The following is a 19658-nucleotide window of genomic DNA, read 5'->3' as shown; positions in this document are numbered from 1 at the left end:
GTAAAGGTTTACTTTAGGAAATGTGGCGAGTTAATCAGTGCAAGAGTTAAAAGCAGAGACAATTCCAGCTCCTCTTCATATCCAAGACTGTCAGGAATTCAGTTTACAACAATCCCTCTAAGTTCAGACTCTCCTCCCGCTATGGTCACTCTTTACCCAGTGGTTAAATGAAAAACAGGGTTGATTGGGAGGGGAAGTTTTGGCAACGGCTTGCACTACTTCTCCTACAATCCTCATCAAATAAGGGGCACACAACAAATTGCTTATCTCAGATCTGCAATTCTCCCCTCCACCCAGCTGTAAATTTGAATTAATTAATAAACGCCCTTATGTTTTCAAGGTCATGGAAAATGAAAAGCACTCAGCAAAATGGATGCACTGACAGTGGGTGGGGTTTTTATGTAAATGGAAAATCTCTGAGGCAGCAGCTCCTTCATCTGTGCCCCAAGTGCTAAAGTTAGACAACTTAAAAAGAAAATAAAGGAAATGCAAATAAATTATGTTTTGAACAAATGTGACCTTCCCTGGAAATAAGTGCAAGGCTTTATGCAGCAGAGTCTCAAATCACACAAGGAGGTCAAAGACCCCATGAAGTCGGGGCTTCACACTGGCTTTGGTGTGTCCCTGCTGACTGAGGGACAGAGGCCAGCTCTGCTTTCTGTCCCCAGCACCTGCTCCCCAAAGGCTCTCAGGGCTCATCACTGAGTGCCACACAGCCCGCAGGAGATAAGGCTTTTGTGGCACCTCTGTCCACAGAGCTGCTCCCAGCTTCTGGCTCTGTTTGAAACACTCCAGCACATCCCACAGCTGTGATAACCACGATACACAGACCCACACAGCTCCTCTGTCTGCCCATAACAGCCACTGCTTTGGGAGCTTCCACAGCTGCCTCTAAAGCTCAAGCACCTTCACAAATGATGTCATTTTGGGAGTAAGATCATAGAAGCACAGAATGGTCTGGGTTGGAAAGGATCTTAAAGATCATCTAGTGAAGGTGTCATTGAGGAATGTGATATTTGACAAGTTAGGAATGCCACCCCTTAGATAAACAGAAACAAGGTGTGAACTTATGGGATCAATCTCTGGAGACACTACAACTGAGTAACTTCTGAAAACAGAAAGGATAATTGAAAATACTCAGCTGGGAGCTCATGGTGCTTGAAGGGTGGACTCTCAAGCCAGTCTTAATCTTGATACGGCCACTGGAGAGTCTGTGAAGTGTAAGTGCAGATTAGTTGGGGTCCTCAGCACATTAAGGACTGGAGCTGCTGGAGCCAGTCCACAGGAGCCACGGAGCTGCTCCCAGGGTGAAGCCCCTCTGCTCTGGAGCCAGGCTGGGAGAGGTGGGGGTGCTCACCTGGAGGAGGCTCCAGGGAGAGCTCAGAGCCCCTGCCAGGGCCTGAAGGAGGCTTATAAAAAAGAGAGGGACTTTTTGTATGGGCAGGTAATGCCAGGACAAGGGGCAATGGTTTTAAACTGCCAGAGGGCAGGGTTAGATGGGATAGCAGGAATGAATTTTTCCCTGAGAAGGTGGGCAGGCCCTGGCACAGGTGCCCAGAAGAGCTGTGGCTGCCCCTGGATCCCTGGCAGTGCCCAAGGCCAGGTTGGACATTGGGGCTTGGAGCACCCTGGGATAGTGGAAATTGTTCCTGCTCATGGCAGGGGTGGATGGGCTTTAAGGACCCTTCCAACCCAAACCATTCCAGGATTCTGTGGGACTCTGGTACCAAACACAAGTCATCAGACTTTATTTCAACCTTACGCTGATACTTGAAGTATGTGACATCAGAAACACATTGATTTGGGCTCAGATATTCACTTGAAAATGTAAAGCGTACTGCAAAGGGGTAGATTTTGTTAAGGAAAAAAGTGGAACAGTATGAAAAGTGTTGAGGAAAATTCAGTGTCTGCAGTTCCCACAGGTGGGTGGGTGTGTGAACACCTGACATTCCTTAGGACAGCAGAGGCCACGGTACCAGAGCTGAGAACAACACTGGGGCCTTGCTTCAAATTTCTGAGTAAAAAACCTCAGAGTTCATCTGCCCCCAGGCTGACTCATGCTGACAGAACTGAATGCGGTGCTCTGGGGAGAGCAGGGCTGTGCAGCAACACAAGACGCTGCGATTTCATCAGCACCCAGAGATCTGGACAGGGAGGCTGCTGACCACAGACCACATTCCAAAGAAAGGAGGCACAAATGTGTGAAACATTAATTAATGGAACGAACCTGGGGAAACACCCCAACTACTAACAAAGCAACTAAAGCACGGGACAGCACTATTTATTACAGAAATCAAAGCAATAAATCAAATATTCTGAACAGAACATTTTCACTAGCCTTTGATTTCCTCACTGTGAGGAATCCCATTCATGCCTTGCACACAACTGGGTACATGGGAAGTGGTCAGTATCACAGGGAAACCTCCAGAATTGCTAAAAAGCACCTTTTGTTGCTTATTTTGATCCATTTCATGCATCTGTCACCCTTGATGTTGTTAACACATTATCTGTCCAATTTGTGTGAGTTCCTCCAGTCCATGCCCAGCACTTGTGGCAAACCTATGCTTGCATCTGACAATAAAGTCACAGTGATGTGATTTTATTGTTGCCATTATCACTACCACTAGTGTTAAAAATCAAAAACGTAGATTGTTCAGCAAAATACCCAGTAGCAGAACCAACTGTTGTACACCTAACAATTATCAGCACATTATCAAATCCGTATGGTGTAAGAAGGGATCTGTGTCCCTACACGGACAGCTCTGCTTTTGGCAGTTTCTCTAATTTATTAACAGGAGCAGATACTTCTGCAGTGAGAAAATTAACTTGTATCCCTGCAGCCGGTGAAGTCTCAGGCAAACCCAAAGCACACAGCAGTGACAAACCCTGAGCATCTAGATGGGATTTGCTATCTCATTTCTGATGAAACACATTTTAACCTGTCAGTCTCCTGACAGCTTTTACTTGTCTCTTTCTTCTACATTTTATTCTGTAATTTTTGAAAACTGGCAGCTTCTGTAGCCTTTTACCAAAAAAAAAAAAAATCTAATCAAAACACATTTTAACCGTTTTCCTCTAGGTCTACTCTTCGAATCCAGAGCTAATCATGCAATTCCCCAAGGAAATTAGAATCTGCAAAAGCTTGTGTATTGGTCTCAACACAAAGCTCATTTAACTTTATATATATGTAAAATCACACACTGATGTCCAAAAAGTAGAAGCAAACTAGCAGAGGCTAATAAAGCAAAAATCTATCAGGAGATTGAAGTATCTGATGCTCTTGGTTTCCATCTGCCTCTCTCAGACCCACACTCTGAAATTTTTGCTTTAGTAAAGTATTAAGCTTTTGTTTTGTTCATGCAGAAGCCAGAAATCACTCTTGGAAAATAGACACTGGAAACTGTTTTCCACAGAAAATAAATGCTGCAGTTTCCAGCTAAAATAGGGGAAAATATTTTAACCATATGTGCTCGTAACATTTTTCTCTGGCAAAAAAATGTTCAGCTTCTTCTATAGATTCCAACAAAGTTCCAAATCTACTGGCACATTCTGAATGTTTGACAAGTACAATTTGAGAAAGCCTCGTGGGGAAGCAGTGATTAGAGAAGGCAACTGGCAGCTGGGAAGCCCACGCTGTATTCCCTGTTTCATTACTGATGTCTCTGGATGACCTTGTCAAGTCATTTAATGCCTTTCTGCCTGCCTTTCCCTATCTGCAAAATGCTTAGATAAACACCTCCCTTTTGGAAACACTCTAAAATTGTTTATTTTGGAAATAGTTCCTTGGATGCTCAACCAGCTCTCGAGTGCAACATCAGATGAAAAACACTAGGGCCATAGGACATAAATGTCAATCTAATATTTTCTAATTAAACCATCTAGATTAAACCATGCAGATTAAACCATCACAGCTTAATAGGTTAACCTCATCCCTGAAGGTTTTACTTCAGATGAGACGGTAGTTATTTTATTTTTATCAGCCAACACAACATCAATACAAAGCATACAGGTAAAGAAAAGCAGAAAAGAAAATGGCATATTTTTTCTGCTTAATTTGACTATTTAGCCAAGTTTCTTCTTGGTCAGATGTATTGTATTGTGGTGGGCAATGCATAGCACTGGGATTAAAGGAACGGGGATGGCACCCTCATGGTGATGGGTTTAACCATCAAGGGATGGTAAAACTCGTGGTGATGGGCATCCATGAGCCCATATGGGGCAGTCCTGAATGGTACCTGGATCCTCCTGCCCCCTCAATGACCAGCTCGTGCACATTTTTATTGTTAATGGGCCAAGGTATGTACTATAAATGGAATATCAAGTGCAGTCATGTCACCATCAATCCTTGTCCAGGGATAAAGTGTAGCATTACATCATTGTACGAGCATCTAATAGCTAAAATGGGGAAGAGAGTGCAATTTTGATTTATTAATCCAGCTGTTTGCCCACGCTGGTTAAAACCATCACATACATTGAAAACAGTTTTTTCGACAGACCCCGAGTCAGGTACCACAAAAATCCCTGTTGTAACTCTAGGAACTGAAGGCAACCAAGAAATAGGGAACTGAAGAGTGTAGGACACCGTTTTTACAGGGGCTTGCCGCGTTCTACCTGAGGACATACTGGCATCTTGGCCGGGTTCCACGGGCATGTCACAGGGACGGCGAGAGACAGCGAGAGCTTCACATCCTCGTCCTCCTGCTTGCTGCGCAGCCCCCACCGCGCTCCCTCACACGCCACAAAATGGCGGCCACGGTGTCCGCGCTCCTCTCTCCCCTCAGCACCGGCGGGCGGACCCGCCACATCGGCACGTCCGGGGGCCCCTTTGGGGAAGGGAGAGGCTATAGCCACGCTACCCTCGGAGCGGGCGAGGAAGAAGAGAAAAAGTAAGGCGAAGAAAGGGAGAGAGCCAGAAGCTGTGCGCGGCACCGCTGAGGCGAAATAGGCGACAGCACCTCATCAGGACGGGTCGCCACAGAGGATGCGGCGCTAACCCCCCCCCACGCGCTGATTGGCGAACAATTCCCGCCACTCGCTCTCTCCACCTTCCTATTGGCTCCTGCTTCCCGCCCAGCTCCCGCGCGCTGGCCGCAGCCGCCCCTCAGCGCCCTCAGCGCGGCATGGCTCAGGCGGCTGGCGGCGGCTGTGGCTCCGAGCCTGGGCCGGCTTCGGCGCCGGGCAGCGCCGGCGACACCTCCCTCCTGGGCGGCGCCACAGTGTGGCCCTTGAAGCGCTACGGTCGCTTCCTCCCCCCTAAGGACGGTGACGATGAGGGGCAAAACACCTCTTGGAAGGTGCCGGCGGCGCGGGGAGGATGGCGGGGTGATGTGGGGTAACTGGCTCTGCTGTGAGGCAAACACGAATAAAATGAGGTCTTTCAGGTGCCTTTTTGCGAGTCCAGAGCTAAAGAAGGAATTGGGAGAGATTTTGCTTCGTGAATTATTAATGACAATACATTAGAGTGTTAGTGGCCCACTTTGTTTTATTCGTATATCGAGCAGTAACCTGTGGTACTAAAATCTAGAGACCAAGGTGGAAGAATCCAGAGGGTTGTTCTAAGTAGTTAAATCTGTATATGCAGGCATAATTAGTGAAAAAAATAATTTGATGTGCTTCTTGCCTGTGGGTGTGGAGGGCAAGTTGCATTAGTGAGATGTGAATTACACACCTGGCTTCTAACAGCGACCTTTGAGACCTTTTATTTGGCACTAGAAATGGGACTCGTAGATTCTGTGCTTGCAGGGCCAGATTTTCCTTTGTCTGTCTTTTTAAAGGTGTTTGAATCAAATGAAGAATCAGGCCCTCTTGTCCTTACCATTGTGGAGTCTGGCCATTTCTTTATTTCCCAAGAGCGAACAGTGCTGGTAAGTTTGTCACGTATAAAGAACATTTCTCCTTCATCATTTACCATCAGTATTAACTTTGTTTCTTTTCTCAGCTTCATTTTCTTTCCCACTGAGTAGGAACTGTCAATCTTGTTTTGCTGATGGTAATTCTCATGTTCTCCTTTCCCTTCGCATTTATCAGAACAGTACTAAATACATTATTTCCTGCTGAGGATCAACGTTTCTTCTGCAGTTCTAAAAATCTAGGTGAAGAGGTAATGCTAAGTGTTGCTGATGTTGAAAGATGTTTGGGGTTTTTTTTTCATGATTCTTCTGACTAAGAAAACAGAAGAATGTTCTGTTTAGAAATAGGTAAAACTATAATTTGTTACATCATTTGCCAATGACCTGCTAGTATTTTGGTTTGACAATATGGTTTATCAAACGGTTTGTGTTTTCTGTGTTGGATGATGAGATGTAACAAACAGCATAAGATCATCGGAGACAAAATTCAAACTTGTGTCAGCTGGTTTTCCTGTAGCCTGCACTTGCTTAAGCATAACCAGTTACTAAGCTGAATGTCATAATGACAGCAAAAGGAAAATTGTGTGTAGGAGGAGTGGGTTTGATCCTCTTGACATAGAAGACTTTGCTGGAGGATGGAATTAAGTGTGTTCAGTGCACATCACCAGTACTCAGTGGTGATAACGAGTAGGAACTGGCTGATAAATATGTTAGAAAGGTATTACAAACCAGTGGAAGGTGCTGCAGCATAAAGATAACAAAGCTTTTTTAATAGAATGTATAAGAGACTGTGTTGCACCTTGGAATATATGTAAGCTTATAAATTAGTTTTTACTGTGCCTCTTAAAGGCTCTTAAACTTGTAGAAATTAAAGTTTAGGGGAGAACCATGGATACCCTTGAAGTTTTTGGCCTGTGTGTTAGGAACATTGAATAGTTAATGCATGAGCTAACAGGGAGCTGTTACTGTGGATGGCCCTCAGGTCATTCACTGAGGACAAGGTAAAAAGGGACCCTGGAAAGGTTTTGGCAGTTGTGCTGAGTAAGAGAAAGGAAAGAAGTTTTGAAAATGGGGATGGAAATGAGACTTGCTGCTATCCCTTAGCACATTCTGCTTGGGATAACTCCATGTAGGATGTTCCTATTCCCAGTGGCTGTCCCTGTTAGTGACCAGTAACTGACATCACTCTAAAAGTCCTTGAAATAACCATATAAAGCTAACAGCAACTTCTAATCACTAACCAAAGTGCAAAAAAGGCACAACCCAAAGCTGCAGCCCTTCAAAGACTTGTCTGGCAAAGGCTGAAGCTGGCAAGTAACATGGCAGATAAAAGTGTGCTGTCAGAAAGGGTGAGGGATCAGAAAAGCTTCTAAAAACTTGGCTGGGAAAAGCACTTTTCTTGCAGCTCGTGTTTAGTGGCTAGTGAAGCTTTCAGGCAGCTGCTTTGCATGAAATGCCAGATGAGGAATTTCTGGGATCCACCAGGACTGTTCCAGCTTCTAAGAGACACTGAGATACTGCAGGAGCTATCAGATAGTGCAGGAGAGGTGGAACAGACATGCTCGGTAGATGTGACCAAAATACAGTACTGAGAGTTCAGAAGAAAAAGTTCTGGTTTTTTTCAAACATTTATTTTGGCAATATTTCTACGCCAGCCTTAAAGTTGGAACTCTGACATTTAGAGAGTTGTTAAAGAAAGGTTCTATCGAGTTGGTTTTACAGGCTGTTGATTGGTGCAGCTCTTTGAGCAGGGGTGTTTGGGCTGGTGGCACACATGTGTTCTGTGCATGCAGGACTGAACCGGTGGGAGAGGCACTGGTTCATTCTGGGGTTATGTGTTTGTGAGATTGGACCAGCTGCAGCCCTCCCACTTGTCCTCTTAAACGTACCTGAGTGGCTGAAAACTCCACCAAATACCCAGGGTGCTCGTTTTCATAGAATCCCAGGATGGTTTGGGCTGGGAGAGACCTCCCATCCCATCCAGTGCCAGCCCCTGCCACGGGCAGGGACACTTCCACTGTCCCAGGCTGCTCAGAGCTCCATCCAACCTGTTGTTGAGCACTTCCAGGGATGGGACACTTTGCAAACTCCTTCCTGAGATGCCACACGACAACAAATCAACTTGCCGTGTTGCTCAGGCTGCAGAAATCATTAGAAATGGTTAATCTCAGTGGTTCTGTCTCCCTCCAGTTGCAGCTGTCAGTGCTGTCACAAACCTGTCACAATATTTAACCAGGCTTTGCACGACTAAGTACAGACCGTGCTTGGAGGCTGTCACACACCAAATCCACTCACTGGGGGTCCATTATCCTGGACGTTCTGTCAGAGGGGATAATGCACAGCTTCTGCTCCAGAGGGAACAGATCAGCTTTGATGGAATGCTGCAGCTGCTGCCATGCTTTTACTTGGGCTCTCATTTCCTCTTGCTGGCCTGGGCTGGGCTGTGTCACACCTGTGTGCTGCCTTACTAGCATTGAAATCCCCTCTGATGTACTCACACAGCTGTTTTGTGCTGTGTTGGAACTGCATCCTTTAAATTGTTGATGTTTTGTCTTTTGATCTATCTCTTAATCCCTACTTTTCAGCCCTTTTGATGTGCTCCGTGCTCCCGTGTTTGAGGGAACTGGATAACAATTATTGTAGCTTTGTAGCTCTGCACAGGAACAGGGTGAGGCACAAGATCTGTGTCACAGGGCCACATTGCCTTCCCAACGTGCAGAATTTGTATTTTTGTAAAATTGTCACTGATGAATAATAAAAGGAATTGTTTCTGATTCTCACCTATGAACAACATTTCCACAAAACTGAAAGAGTTGGGGAAAAAAATAAGAAATTTCTGTTTTCCTGATGGCTGGATTAATATCCATAGTAGGAACAATATTCAAGTGTTTCTGATTGCTATCAAAATTTTCTCTATGATGGGTGTACTTACGTATTCTCTTAGTCCTTTTAATTTTATTTAAGTAGGAAAGTTAAGAAACCTTTTCCTTAGAGCCCACTGGCTCTTTTATGATCTGTTTCTAAGAACAATATTTATAAAATAGCAATAAAATACTCACATATCCTGACAACTGATTTTTTAATAAATACAGAAACAACTGTTTTCCTTTCAAAATACCATCTATTCCTTGTGTAATGGAATGAAGAGGAGGGTAAATGGAACTTCAGAGCATGGAACATAAAAATCCCTGATGCGTAATGCAAATTAAAGGGTGCTTTGATTTGTTTTGTTTTGTTTTATTCTTTTTTAAACCAAATTCTTCATTTGGAATTAAATTACATAATGCATTTTTAGGACCTGTTTTTGCTGCAGTGTTGCCTAACAGACTGGATATTTGATGGTAGGAAAACCTCAGTCTTATATACTGTAGTCAGTGGAATTTTACAGGAATATCTCAACAGCTTCTCTGGTAATTTCTGGCCATGCTCAAGATACATTATGTTCTATTTACCACAACTCTTATTTCCTTTCCCCTCTGTATCAACACATCTTGGAAATTATATTTTGGTGTTTTATTCAGTGCAATTGTTTCTGGTGCTAGAATTCATAATATCCTACAAGTTAAACAAATTGAAATTGTGAAGAGGACTTAGTTAATAGGATAAAATTAATCCGGAGTAATTGATTTGTGACCCGATCTTTTGAAGAGTAGGCTAAATGTCCTTAGTGCCCTCCTGGTCCCCTCATGACTTCTAATAAGCTACCAGTGCTTAGGGTACAGTGGATTCTAACTCATTAATTAGGCAAGCATTCAGCAGGCATCCTCATGTTCCTGATGCTCTCTTTGCAGTGCCTGAAACTCAGGCACCAAATTTTGCAGATGAGATTCACCACAGTGCCCTGGGCAGAGATGGTCCCTGTGCAATAAATGAGGGCTCCTAAGAGAAACCTGGGCAGCGAGAGGCAGAGCACTGCAAAGCCACAGAAGGTTCTTCTTTGATTTAAGTTTTGTTGGCTTATTTAGTACCACAACCGTAGTTCAAAAATCTCAATTTCAGTTTGTTTATTTCAACATGTTGATGTGATTGGTTTGGATGAGCTGAGAGTATCCTTCTGCATCAGCTTTCCCATTTCGGTTTCATGTCAAGGGCTTCTGCTCTTTCCTTTTCTCCTGCCCCAGTTCTCCTAAACCCAGCTCTCAGAATTTTTATTTTTTTTTGGAGATTATGATCAGTCTGGGGAAGTACGTATTTTATATTGGGAATGAAAGAATACATTATTGGGACACCCTGAAAAGCTTTAGCATCCAGATCCCCTCTCTGTGTCCCTAGACAGATGTCACTGGGAAAAAAACCCAAAACAATTCAGGTTGTCGCTGTGAAGTGTCGAGGTTTGTGCTGGGGTAAGGGCTTATCTCTGCTGTCAGTGGCTGTGGTGTGAACCCTGCTCCTGCAGGCAGCGTTTACACTTTGGCCAAAGCCATCCTCTGCCTGCGAGTCCCCTCAGGGGTGGCTCTGTGTCCTGGGTTTCCTCCCTCCTTCAGCTTCTGTGTACACACAGAGCACTCTGCCTAACGAGTTCTCTGTGTCTGCGTTCTCTGCCACAATCAAACAGCTTAAGAGAAACATTTGAGGGGGGGAAAAAGAATCCTGCAAAGCTTAACATCCTTTTATTCCTTACTCCTGTTTGTCTGCCTCGATTGGCAGGGTTGGAAATGCGTGCAGGGACAGCTTTGTGCTTCCCTCACTCTACAGGTTGTCTTGTTTGGGGGGATTTTTTTGGCTCTTCTAATCTTGACTCAATTTTCAAGACATCTCGTACTGCAGAAATCAAACCTGATGTATCTGGCCTTACTTAGATGCTGGAAATAGATACAAAAATGTCTACTTCCAGGTGTGTTATAAGGTAGTAATGAAGACTGGAGTGAAATTATATTAGAAGTTTAATTTTCACAACTTTATTCTACAGTCATCAATTAAGAATTTTTACTTTTTAAATAGAAAATTGTTTATTCTAGGAAAAAACTGTAAAATGGTAACTCACATTCTCTTTTGGGAAGGCAAGGAGTTAAAAATTGCTATTTTTCAGATTTATGCAAGCATTTGATTTAGAATCTATGTCATGTTTCAAGCTTGTCCAGCTTTTTTATTATAAAATAGAATATATATTTATTATAATTTTATAATAATTGTTATTATAACAACCTATTAATAACAAAATCCTTATTAAAGTGTCACCACTTACCTGTAAACACCTTCTCCAGTTTTCCGAAAGCATCCCAGTTCTGCCTGTTCTTTAACATTCTATCTAATTCTTGAACATCATTCACAAGCTTTTTCTGCCTGCTTGCTCACACATCTTTATTTTTCCTGTCTCGTGAGGGAATGGTTCATAGCAGTCCTTGCAACTTCACCGCTTCGGTTCTCTTTTGATCAGAACCATGCTGTGGGTTCCCCTGGAAATAACATTTCCATTCCTCTGGTGCTCCCCCCTCATGTAGTGGTACCTGACCTTGGGAAAGGCAAGGGTTAAGGAGCTGTCTCAGGTGCCTGCCTGGAAACTTTGGAAGCAGACTGCTCTGTTTTCCAGGGAATTGTGTCCCATGGTGCTGTCACAATGGTGTGAGCAGGATGTTGTCTGAGGCCTGTAGCAGCAGCACCACCCTGGCAGCTGTGCACTGTTAATTCACACAATAAAACTCCCTTCATCTCAAACTGACCTCATTCTTTCCTCCACCTTCCCAGAGTCCTTAATCCATGACGTGATACAATGCATACATTCCTTGGAGCTGTGAACTTGGAGAACAAACTGGTGTATTTGCATTTCATGGGCCTGCTAGAAGAGGCAGCCCAGACTGGAGAATGTGTCTCTCTATGGCATTCTGGGCTTTCGTTTGTCTTCTTTAATACTGCTCGTGATTTAAGGGCAGATTGGGTCGTGTTTGTGACCAAGCAAAAAAGCTTTTCCTCCTAAGCTATTGTTTACACGTAGTTTTGTTTGAAAACATCTGGCTTGTGCATGAGTGCATCCAGACTAAGTGATGCAAGCCAGCATAGCTGAAATGCTACACAAATAACATTTCTTAGATACAGAGTCATCTTCTGTTCAGCTAGGGTTGCAGTCTAACAAAACATAGATAATCTATTCCTGTGTTGTTTAGCACCGTGGGGTTTCTAAATGCTACAATAAAAAATATTCATAAATCACACACAATACCTTCCAGCACAGCTCACAGCCCTCATTACACAGCAGGTTTCTGAATGCTGAAAGGTGAAATCAGAACAAAAGTATTTCCCAGTCTGTGCTGGACTCGATGGCTCTGAGGCTGGATCAGTATTTCTGGCTCCTGCCTCATGGCAGCTGTGGTCACATCTTGCCTACTTCCAAAACATTTGGGAAACATCTTGCTTTGTTTTCTCCTTCAGCTTAATTCCACCCAGTCCTCCCTCTGAGAAACTTAGATTTTGATCACAGATGTAGGAAAGAGTTTTCCTTTACCCCACTTCTGTTACAAGTAGTCGTGGACAACAACAGGGGTATGTGCCTGATGGAACACTGGTGACCCAACTTAATAAAGTGCTGCCATTTCTCTCTTCACGCGGTGAACATTTGGGCTCCTGTGCCCCTGCCCTGTTCTAGGCTGCATTTTGGGGATATTCTGATTAATCTTACACTGCCATCTGGCTTTGCCCCTGCCTGGCTGACTGAAGCAGCTCCTGCTCAAGGGAGCAGGGACCAGCTGCTGTGTTCCCTCCTCTGGCAGCGTGGTGGCAGCACCAATCCAGAGGGAACGCTGCTTTTTTCCGTGTCATCTCCCATGTCCAGAGCACGCGCGAGCCAATCCATCACCTGTGGAAAGGCACAATGGACTGTAATCCCAAAATCCTGCCTTGCACTTGCCAGGCCCTGCCCCCCGCCCCGCTGCTGGCTGTTGGCAGAGACCCTCCTGGCTTCCAATGTGGCTCAAGGGGACACGTTTATTGTGCTCTTCCCTCCTGTTGCTCTGAATTCACTCACCTGGCTTCATATGCACTGCCCCATGCCAGGCTGGATGGGGCTTGGAGCACCCTGGGGCAGTGGGAGGTGTCCCTTTAAAAATAAAGTGGTTAAACTTAAATTTCAGTTAAATGGAATTTTGGGGTTGGAGTTGGGTAATCAAATAAAAATTCTGAATGCTGGTTTTTCCTGCTTGTTTTACCTCAGAAACAGGACATATAAAAGAACCTGGGGAACATAAATAAAATAGTTGGTAGGAAAGTTAAACAGTGACTGCCTTTTATAATTTCTTTGAAAACAGTTACTATTTGAAGTAGACAACATTTGTTCAACCTTCATCTCCAGTGAAAGAAAAAACACCGTAAAAGCAGACTGAATATGGGAATAGCTATATTTAAATAAACAGTTGGTGTGTCTCCAAAACATAAACTACTTGAAATGAACAGGACAAGCACAAGTGGCTACAAATTAAAGTGGCCTAGTGAAGGCATGGCTTAGAACTGCTTCACTGACAGCATTTTGAGGCTCGGTTCAACCTTTCCCCATTGCTGACCAAGTGATCTCTCCCTGTTGTTTTGACCTTTAGGCCTTTTCTGCTTAGCACATCCTGCCTCAGGGCACTTTTGGTGTGTTCAGAACAGAGACACTGCAAGGGACTGGCCCTCTTACCTGCTCTAACAGCACACAGGGAAATTCTTTTCTCCCTCTGACACCAGATCTTTTGGGAACGGTACTTCCCTGCTGGCTGACATTCTGGAGTCTGTCACAGCAGATGTCTGCCATCCAGTCTGCCTTTGGTTCAACTCTTCACAGCTTTTGAGAGATTCCTCTGTAAAGTTAAAAATGCAGCTCAAAATCTACATGCAGTTGCAGCATGAGACCATAAAGCCAGTGCCAGCACAGTAAAGGAGCAGAGTCACTGAGGTGATTCCTGTACCAAAATAGAATGGCAGATGGTTTTCCAGCCTGGACCCACCTGAGATGGATGGTGACTGTGGCAAACACCACTGGCCCTTCAGGATGGACATGACTTGTGAGGTTTGACCCTTAGGACCCCTTGAAAACAGCCTGGGCTCAAGCCCTTGGTAATTGAAAGTATTGTGAGTTTGGCTAAAACAGGTGCCTGATTTCCTCCCTGCCCTAACATTGATTAATGGTTGGGGATTTTCCCCTGGACTTTGCTAAATAATGGCTCGGAGTGCCTTGGGAGATGCAGTCCGTTGCCTTGCAGTTGTTTTTCACCTTCCTGGGGTGTTTTTACATGAGGCTGAGCGGTCTGTCAAGTTTGAAGGGACTGACAGAGGTGCAACTGGAGTATAAAAACATCTTTATCCAATTAACGAAGCTGCTGCTCGGTTCCCCGAGTGCCACCTGGAGCCAAGGCCTCCCGGGCCTTGGATAAAACGGGGCCGTGCCATTCCCCGGATTCGCCTGCCCTCTGCTGCCCTCCCGGGCAACTTCAGCACTCAAAGCTCCAACTACAGCTGCTTTATTCTGGTTTTCAGGAGCTTTCATAGCATGCACAAATATAAATGTAGAAGGGTATGGAAATGAGAACATACCTCGACACAGTGTTCCTCGATTTAATCCCTGGAGTGGTAAAACACTTCCGCAGTGGCAGCTGTTTGACAGCTCCAAAACCTGCACAACTGCAGTGACTGATCTTCATTAGGGCTTTAATTGCATGACAGAACATTAAACATGTGCTCCTGGGTGCTGCTGTTTGCTGTGCCACTGGTTTGTGCTTTATTTATTTCAGGAAGGCTTTTCCCTGATCGATTCCCACAAGTGGCTGAAGATAGTGAGGAGAGCAGAGTGCCTGCTGCTCCGGGCACAGGCCAAGGTGAGCCGAGCTGCTTGGAACGTTCCTAATATGTAACACAGATATGGAGAAAATATCTCAAATTTGGCTAAATTAAACTAGAAGGTGTTAATTATCTATTAGATAATTAGAATTTTTTAGGTTTTTTTACTCTAAATACTAAACAAGAGTGGATTGAATAATCTCGGTATCTTTTTTAACTGCTAATATTCAGTTTTTAGACCACTGTCCAAGAGTGAGCTGCTTAAACAGCCAGTCTGGTTTTATTTCACAAGCTCTCTGCCACGGCTAACAAAAAGTTGAAGCAAATCTCTTCCAAGATACCTCTGAGTCAGACTGCACTTCAGCAAACAAATTCTCTAACCAAGCAATTAGTGAGCCATTTTGTGGCTCCTGGCACAGTGGCAGCAGGCTGGTGGTTAAGGTATTTGGTACTCAAGAAAACAAAATGGACATGGGTTTCTGGTCTCCCACTCAGCTCTCGCGATGAAAAGTGTCTGGTTTGCCTTTAAATAATCAAACAGCACTTTCTTCTTACCAATTTGTGTAAAAATCTTAGGTTTTTTTTGTTCTTAGATGAACTCTGATACTCTTATGTATCTTAGTGTTTTAAATTCATGGGTTATGCCTGAAACCACAACACCTCTGCACTCTGCTTTCTCTCAGCTTGTTAGAAAGCCTGAAGACAGCTGGGGCAGGAATTGGTTCTGATGAACCAGCAGATTGTTCCCTCCCAGCTACCAGAGCCAGTCCCCCAATGCAGCATTAAGGGATTCTGCTGCTCCTCACCAGCCAGACAAAACCAACATCACCCTCACTGCGAGGCTGCAGCAAAGCTCTGAGGGGCAGTTTGGGAAAGGAGGAATATTAACAGCCTGAAATTAATTCTGTGCATCTCAGTGTTTACTTACCATAAATCCACACAACTTCAGCTGGATTTAGTGGCACTGCAGTGGTTCTACCACACAGCTTCTCTGCTTTATATCCTAACAGGATGCAGCTTCTGTGCTGATCTTTATGATAAATTTCTGGTTTCTCTTGTACTCCTTGTTTTTTATAAGTCACTACTGCATTTACAGTGGAACTTACTCATCACTCCAAATACGGCTTCAAAAGGGCACTGTGGGCTCTTAGCCAGCAGAATGAGTTTCAAAACTATGAACAGGAGCAAGGTGAACATTCTTCATAAGTTTACAATAAATTATTTCCCTTCATACTGTCTTCCTTGAGCTCAGCCCCCCACCCCAGCATGGAAGAGGTGCAAATTTAATGACTCCATGACCTCAGGGTTCTTTAATAGTTGAGCTCTTGTGTGGTTCAGGTGTGACTGCCCAGTCCTGTTTATGCCATAAACCTTGACATATCACAGCTCTCTTTCCACAGAGGAACAATGTTTAATTTTCAAAGTCTGCTGTTGTTTATGAACTGCAAATTCAAGTCTTTAACAGTCCTTGTGAGAAACCCACAGGAGTCCAAATAGCTCAGCCTCAAAATTGACTTGGGGATCTAAACAAGCAAGTGCTCTTTGAAAGTGTCCTAGAGAAACTCCACTAAGTTCCTTTTCTGTCTCTGAAATCAGAACTCACCTACCTGTGTGGCACCCCACAGCTCGGTGGCTGGGTCTATGAGGCTGCCCCAGTTCCTTAATTAATAGTAATGAGGGCAAATCCAATGGGCACTGGCAAATGAGTGCTACGCTTCACATTAGTTTGACTTTTTCCCCTTTAAAAAGCACGGAGGCAGGCTTTCGTGCTTGCCCTGCCCTAAAAATCTCTTTATGTGAGTCAGACTTCTTCAAGCAGCAGGCATGTAAACACAGGGGCTGTCAGGAAGAGCTGCCTCATCTCTGAGACAGGAACTTTAAAGTGAGAGGTGTCCTTGCACTCGCGCTCCAGCAGCCCAGCAGTGTGGAATTAAAATGGGCATTGAAAATGGGTTTTGACATTGGAACCTCACGAAGATGAAGACCTAAATAAGCCAGGCTGGGCCAAGGAGAATTTGCTGCTTTTCTAGTACTTGGAGTTCTTTAAATTTGAAATTTCAAGATCAAACAGGAAGTTCCATTAATTAGCTCTCTAAACACTGAATATACACCCACCTTACATCAGCTCGAGGTGCTTAGGCCAAGCTTATCACCCACCATAGATTGCCATCCCCATTTCAGGGCAGTTTGCTGAACCTGGGACATTTACTAAAACTACCTATTATAGCACAGCCTGACAACCTACTCAGGAGGGTCAGAGCTATCTGTGACTTTTCAATAATTTTTAGTATCACTTCACTCTTTGAAGTAATGCATTTGAATGTCCTGCACTCTCATTCAACATGTTGGTTTCTGTTCAAGGAACATTTAGGTGAGAGCCAAACTGAACATGTTGGTTTAGCTACATACAGGTAGGATTTACTTTGATGCATCAGGAACATGAATCCTAACTGGAAAATGCCATTCCCTGAATTTATAGTTCAGATCCAGAGTTAACTTCTGCTTACTGTTGTGTCATTTTTTGTCACAACTAACTGTGCAGAGCTGGCACACCCTTACAGGATACTGTAAGGACACCTGCAGCAACAATAAAACTTAATTTTCCTGCTGTGTGTAAAAGCTGAGTCCTGGCAAGGCTTGTCCACTTGGCTAAACATCGAATTACTGACAGGTGGCCCTGCATCACTTACCCTTTTCTTGCATATTTTTATCTGATTTTCAAGTCTGCAATCACAGCCTTCTGGTTAAGCTGCTGGGAATAAAGAAGATACAGCAAGGAAAACCTGTTTATTTGTTTTTAAATCGGTGCAGAGACCCACAAATCTATTGCCTTCTTCCCAACTCCAACAAATCAAGATTTAGTCCAAGTAGTTTGAGGGGATTCCAGGTTAATTTGATTTCCCTGTGGTTGTGAGCAGAACGAGTGCCGCATGTTCCGTGTGCAGTTCGGAGGGAGCTCCAAGGAGGAGGTGCAGGAGCACTGCTGCAGCTGTGTCCAGAAACTCAGCGAGTACATCCCGGTGCAGGGGGCTGAGGAACAGAGCCAGCAGCTCTGCCACGGCACCAGCCAGGACACCCAGGGCATGGACACTGAGCACGCAGTAAGTGACCACACACCCCCAAAACCCATCACCTCTGGCTGGCAGAGCTGGGCATGGCGAGTTTCTCACGGCTCTGGGACTGCCTGCTTACAATTTGAGCCTAACCTGGCACATCAAAAAAGCAATCTTAGGAGGAACAGAATATTTCCCCTCTCCAAGATAAAGTCCTGAGGTAACTGGAAAAGGCAGAGACAGTGTTTTCCAGGGTGATTATTCTGAAATCTCTGCTCTCTTGGGTGTTTAGATGCATGGAACAGCAGCACTGTGCTCTTGAGGGCATCCATACACAGCATTCTTTGAAGTCACTCCTAGGAAGTCATTTGCAACTTCAGTTTAGCCATGAACTAACAGGCCTGTAGTTAAAACTGTCATGTCTTTCATTTTTAAAGACTGGAGCAGATGTGCATGCAGGTTCCATAAAAAGATGCCTTTTTAGTGCAGAAGGTAGCTGAGCACATTCCCTTCCCGTCAGCGCTAAAAATGGAACTGCTTCCCCCCCTGCACATACCCACACTCTGCTTGGTAACAAGCCCTTATTTGCATTTGGTATTTTCTAGCCAGATGAGCCTCTCCCAGACTCCTGCACAAGCCTTGGAGAAAGAAGATCTGTAGCACAGCTCGCACAGGTAAAAAACAAACATCTCCAGTCTGAGAATAAGCTGTCTCAGATTCCATTTTCCATCTGGGAAATGCCTTCCCTGAACACTGGGATGCCATAATCTGTGCTAGCAAAACACTGGATCTGTGTAATGATCCAGAGCCAGGGAATCTGCAGCAAAACAAGGTGTTTGGTGGTGTAATCACCCCATTTGAATAGGAACAAATGACAGGCTGAGAGCAGAGAAATACCCAGAGGCGACATCCAAATGAATGGCTCTGGCACTGGTTTGCCTCTGCAGAAATTACTTGTGCAGATCAGCGCTGAAGCCTGAAAGTATCAATCCTGGAAAGACAGAATATGCCATCTAACCCTGCTCTCTGGCAGTGGGAACCCATTCCCCCTTCTCCTGTCACTCCAGACCCTTGTCCCAAGTTCCTCTCCAGCTCTCTGGGAGCCCCTTTAGGCACTGGCAGGGGCTCTGAGGTTTCTCTGGAGCCTTCTCAACCCTGACCCACAGCAAAGGATCCCCGTATTCCATGGACAGCTTCACGGAGCAATTCTGGGTAAATAGCTGGAAGTCCACTGTTGCTCGCTTACTGGGAATTCAGGTCAGTGCAGAAGCAGATGAGCAGGAAACTCTCTGTTGTTTCTGTCTTCCTTACCCTTCTTTTGCAGTTACTGGGTGAGCCCAGAATCCCAGACTTGTTTGGATTGGAACCTCAAAGGTTACCTCATTCCAAGCCCAGTGCCACTATGCCCAGAGTTCTCCCACCACCATGGGAAAAAGCTGGGAGAGGGGATTAAACAGGGATCAAAAGGATGTTTTAACATAAAAGCCCCATACTTTGTTTCTAAAGGACATTTGGCTAAATGAAAAGCTTGGAAAAGTGCACACTTGGTTACCCCTACACAATCCATGTGGCAGCATGTACAGCTCATAAAGAGCACACACTGATTACAGAACAGATCCAAGCAGGAAATCAGCATTTCCAGGGTAAATTTCCAACTGGAATAACTGCAGGGGCACTTCACATTGTGTAAAAGCTACTCTGGGATCACACCTGGGCATGAGAGAAAAGCTCACATACACAACCACAGCTGGCTGACAGCATTCCAAGAGCACCAAACGCAGGGCTGGGGCATGCCTGTGTCGCGGACGAGCTCACGGCCACATTTCCAACCTTCCCTTGGCAGTCGGTGCTGCGGCAGCGGCCGGAGCTGCCCCCGGCACTGCCGCACCCAGCCTGGAGCGCCCGGGAGCTGGGGCCCTTCATCCGCCTCTGCCTCATGGACCAGCACTTCCCAGCCTTCGTGGAGGACGTGGAGAAGGAACTGCACAGGCTCGCCGAGGAGTGAGGCGCGCCC

The 19658-nt window shown here is 44.9% G+C and overlaps 1 protein-coding gene across 1 annotated transcript; it reads left to right on the top strand.

Moving 5' to 3' along the window:
- The first annotated feature begins 4743 nt into the window (after positions 1-4743).
- On the top strand, positions 4744-19649 carry REC114 (REC114 meiotic recombination protein). The gene is made up of 7 exons (XM_088063275.1): positions 4744-4886; positions 5075-5294; positions 5775-5864; positions 14546-14629; positions 17510-17692; positions 18250-18318; positions 19488-19649. The coding sequence occupies exons 1-7, from the start codon at positions 4744-4746 to the stop codon at positions 19647-19649; spliced, it is 951 nt and encodes a 316-aa protein (XP_087919401.1).
- Positions 19650-19658: the final 9 nt, after the last annotated feature.

This window comes from Pseudopodoces humilis, chromosome 16 (assembly GCF_049639895.1).
Source record: "Pseudopodoces humilis isolate 2021_Gansu_Grassland_sample_001 chromosome 16, ASM4963989v1, whole genome shotgun sequence".
Classification (NCBI taxonomy): domain Eukaryota; kingdom Metazoa; phylum Chordata; class Aves; order Passeriformes; family Paridae; genus Pseudopodoces; species Pseudopodoces humilis.
The sequence above is the reverse complement of the archived record's forward strand: the minus strand, read 5'-3'. Positions and strand labels throughout refer to the sequence as shown.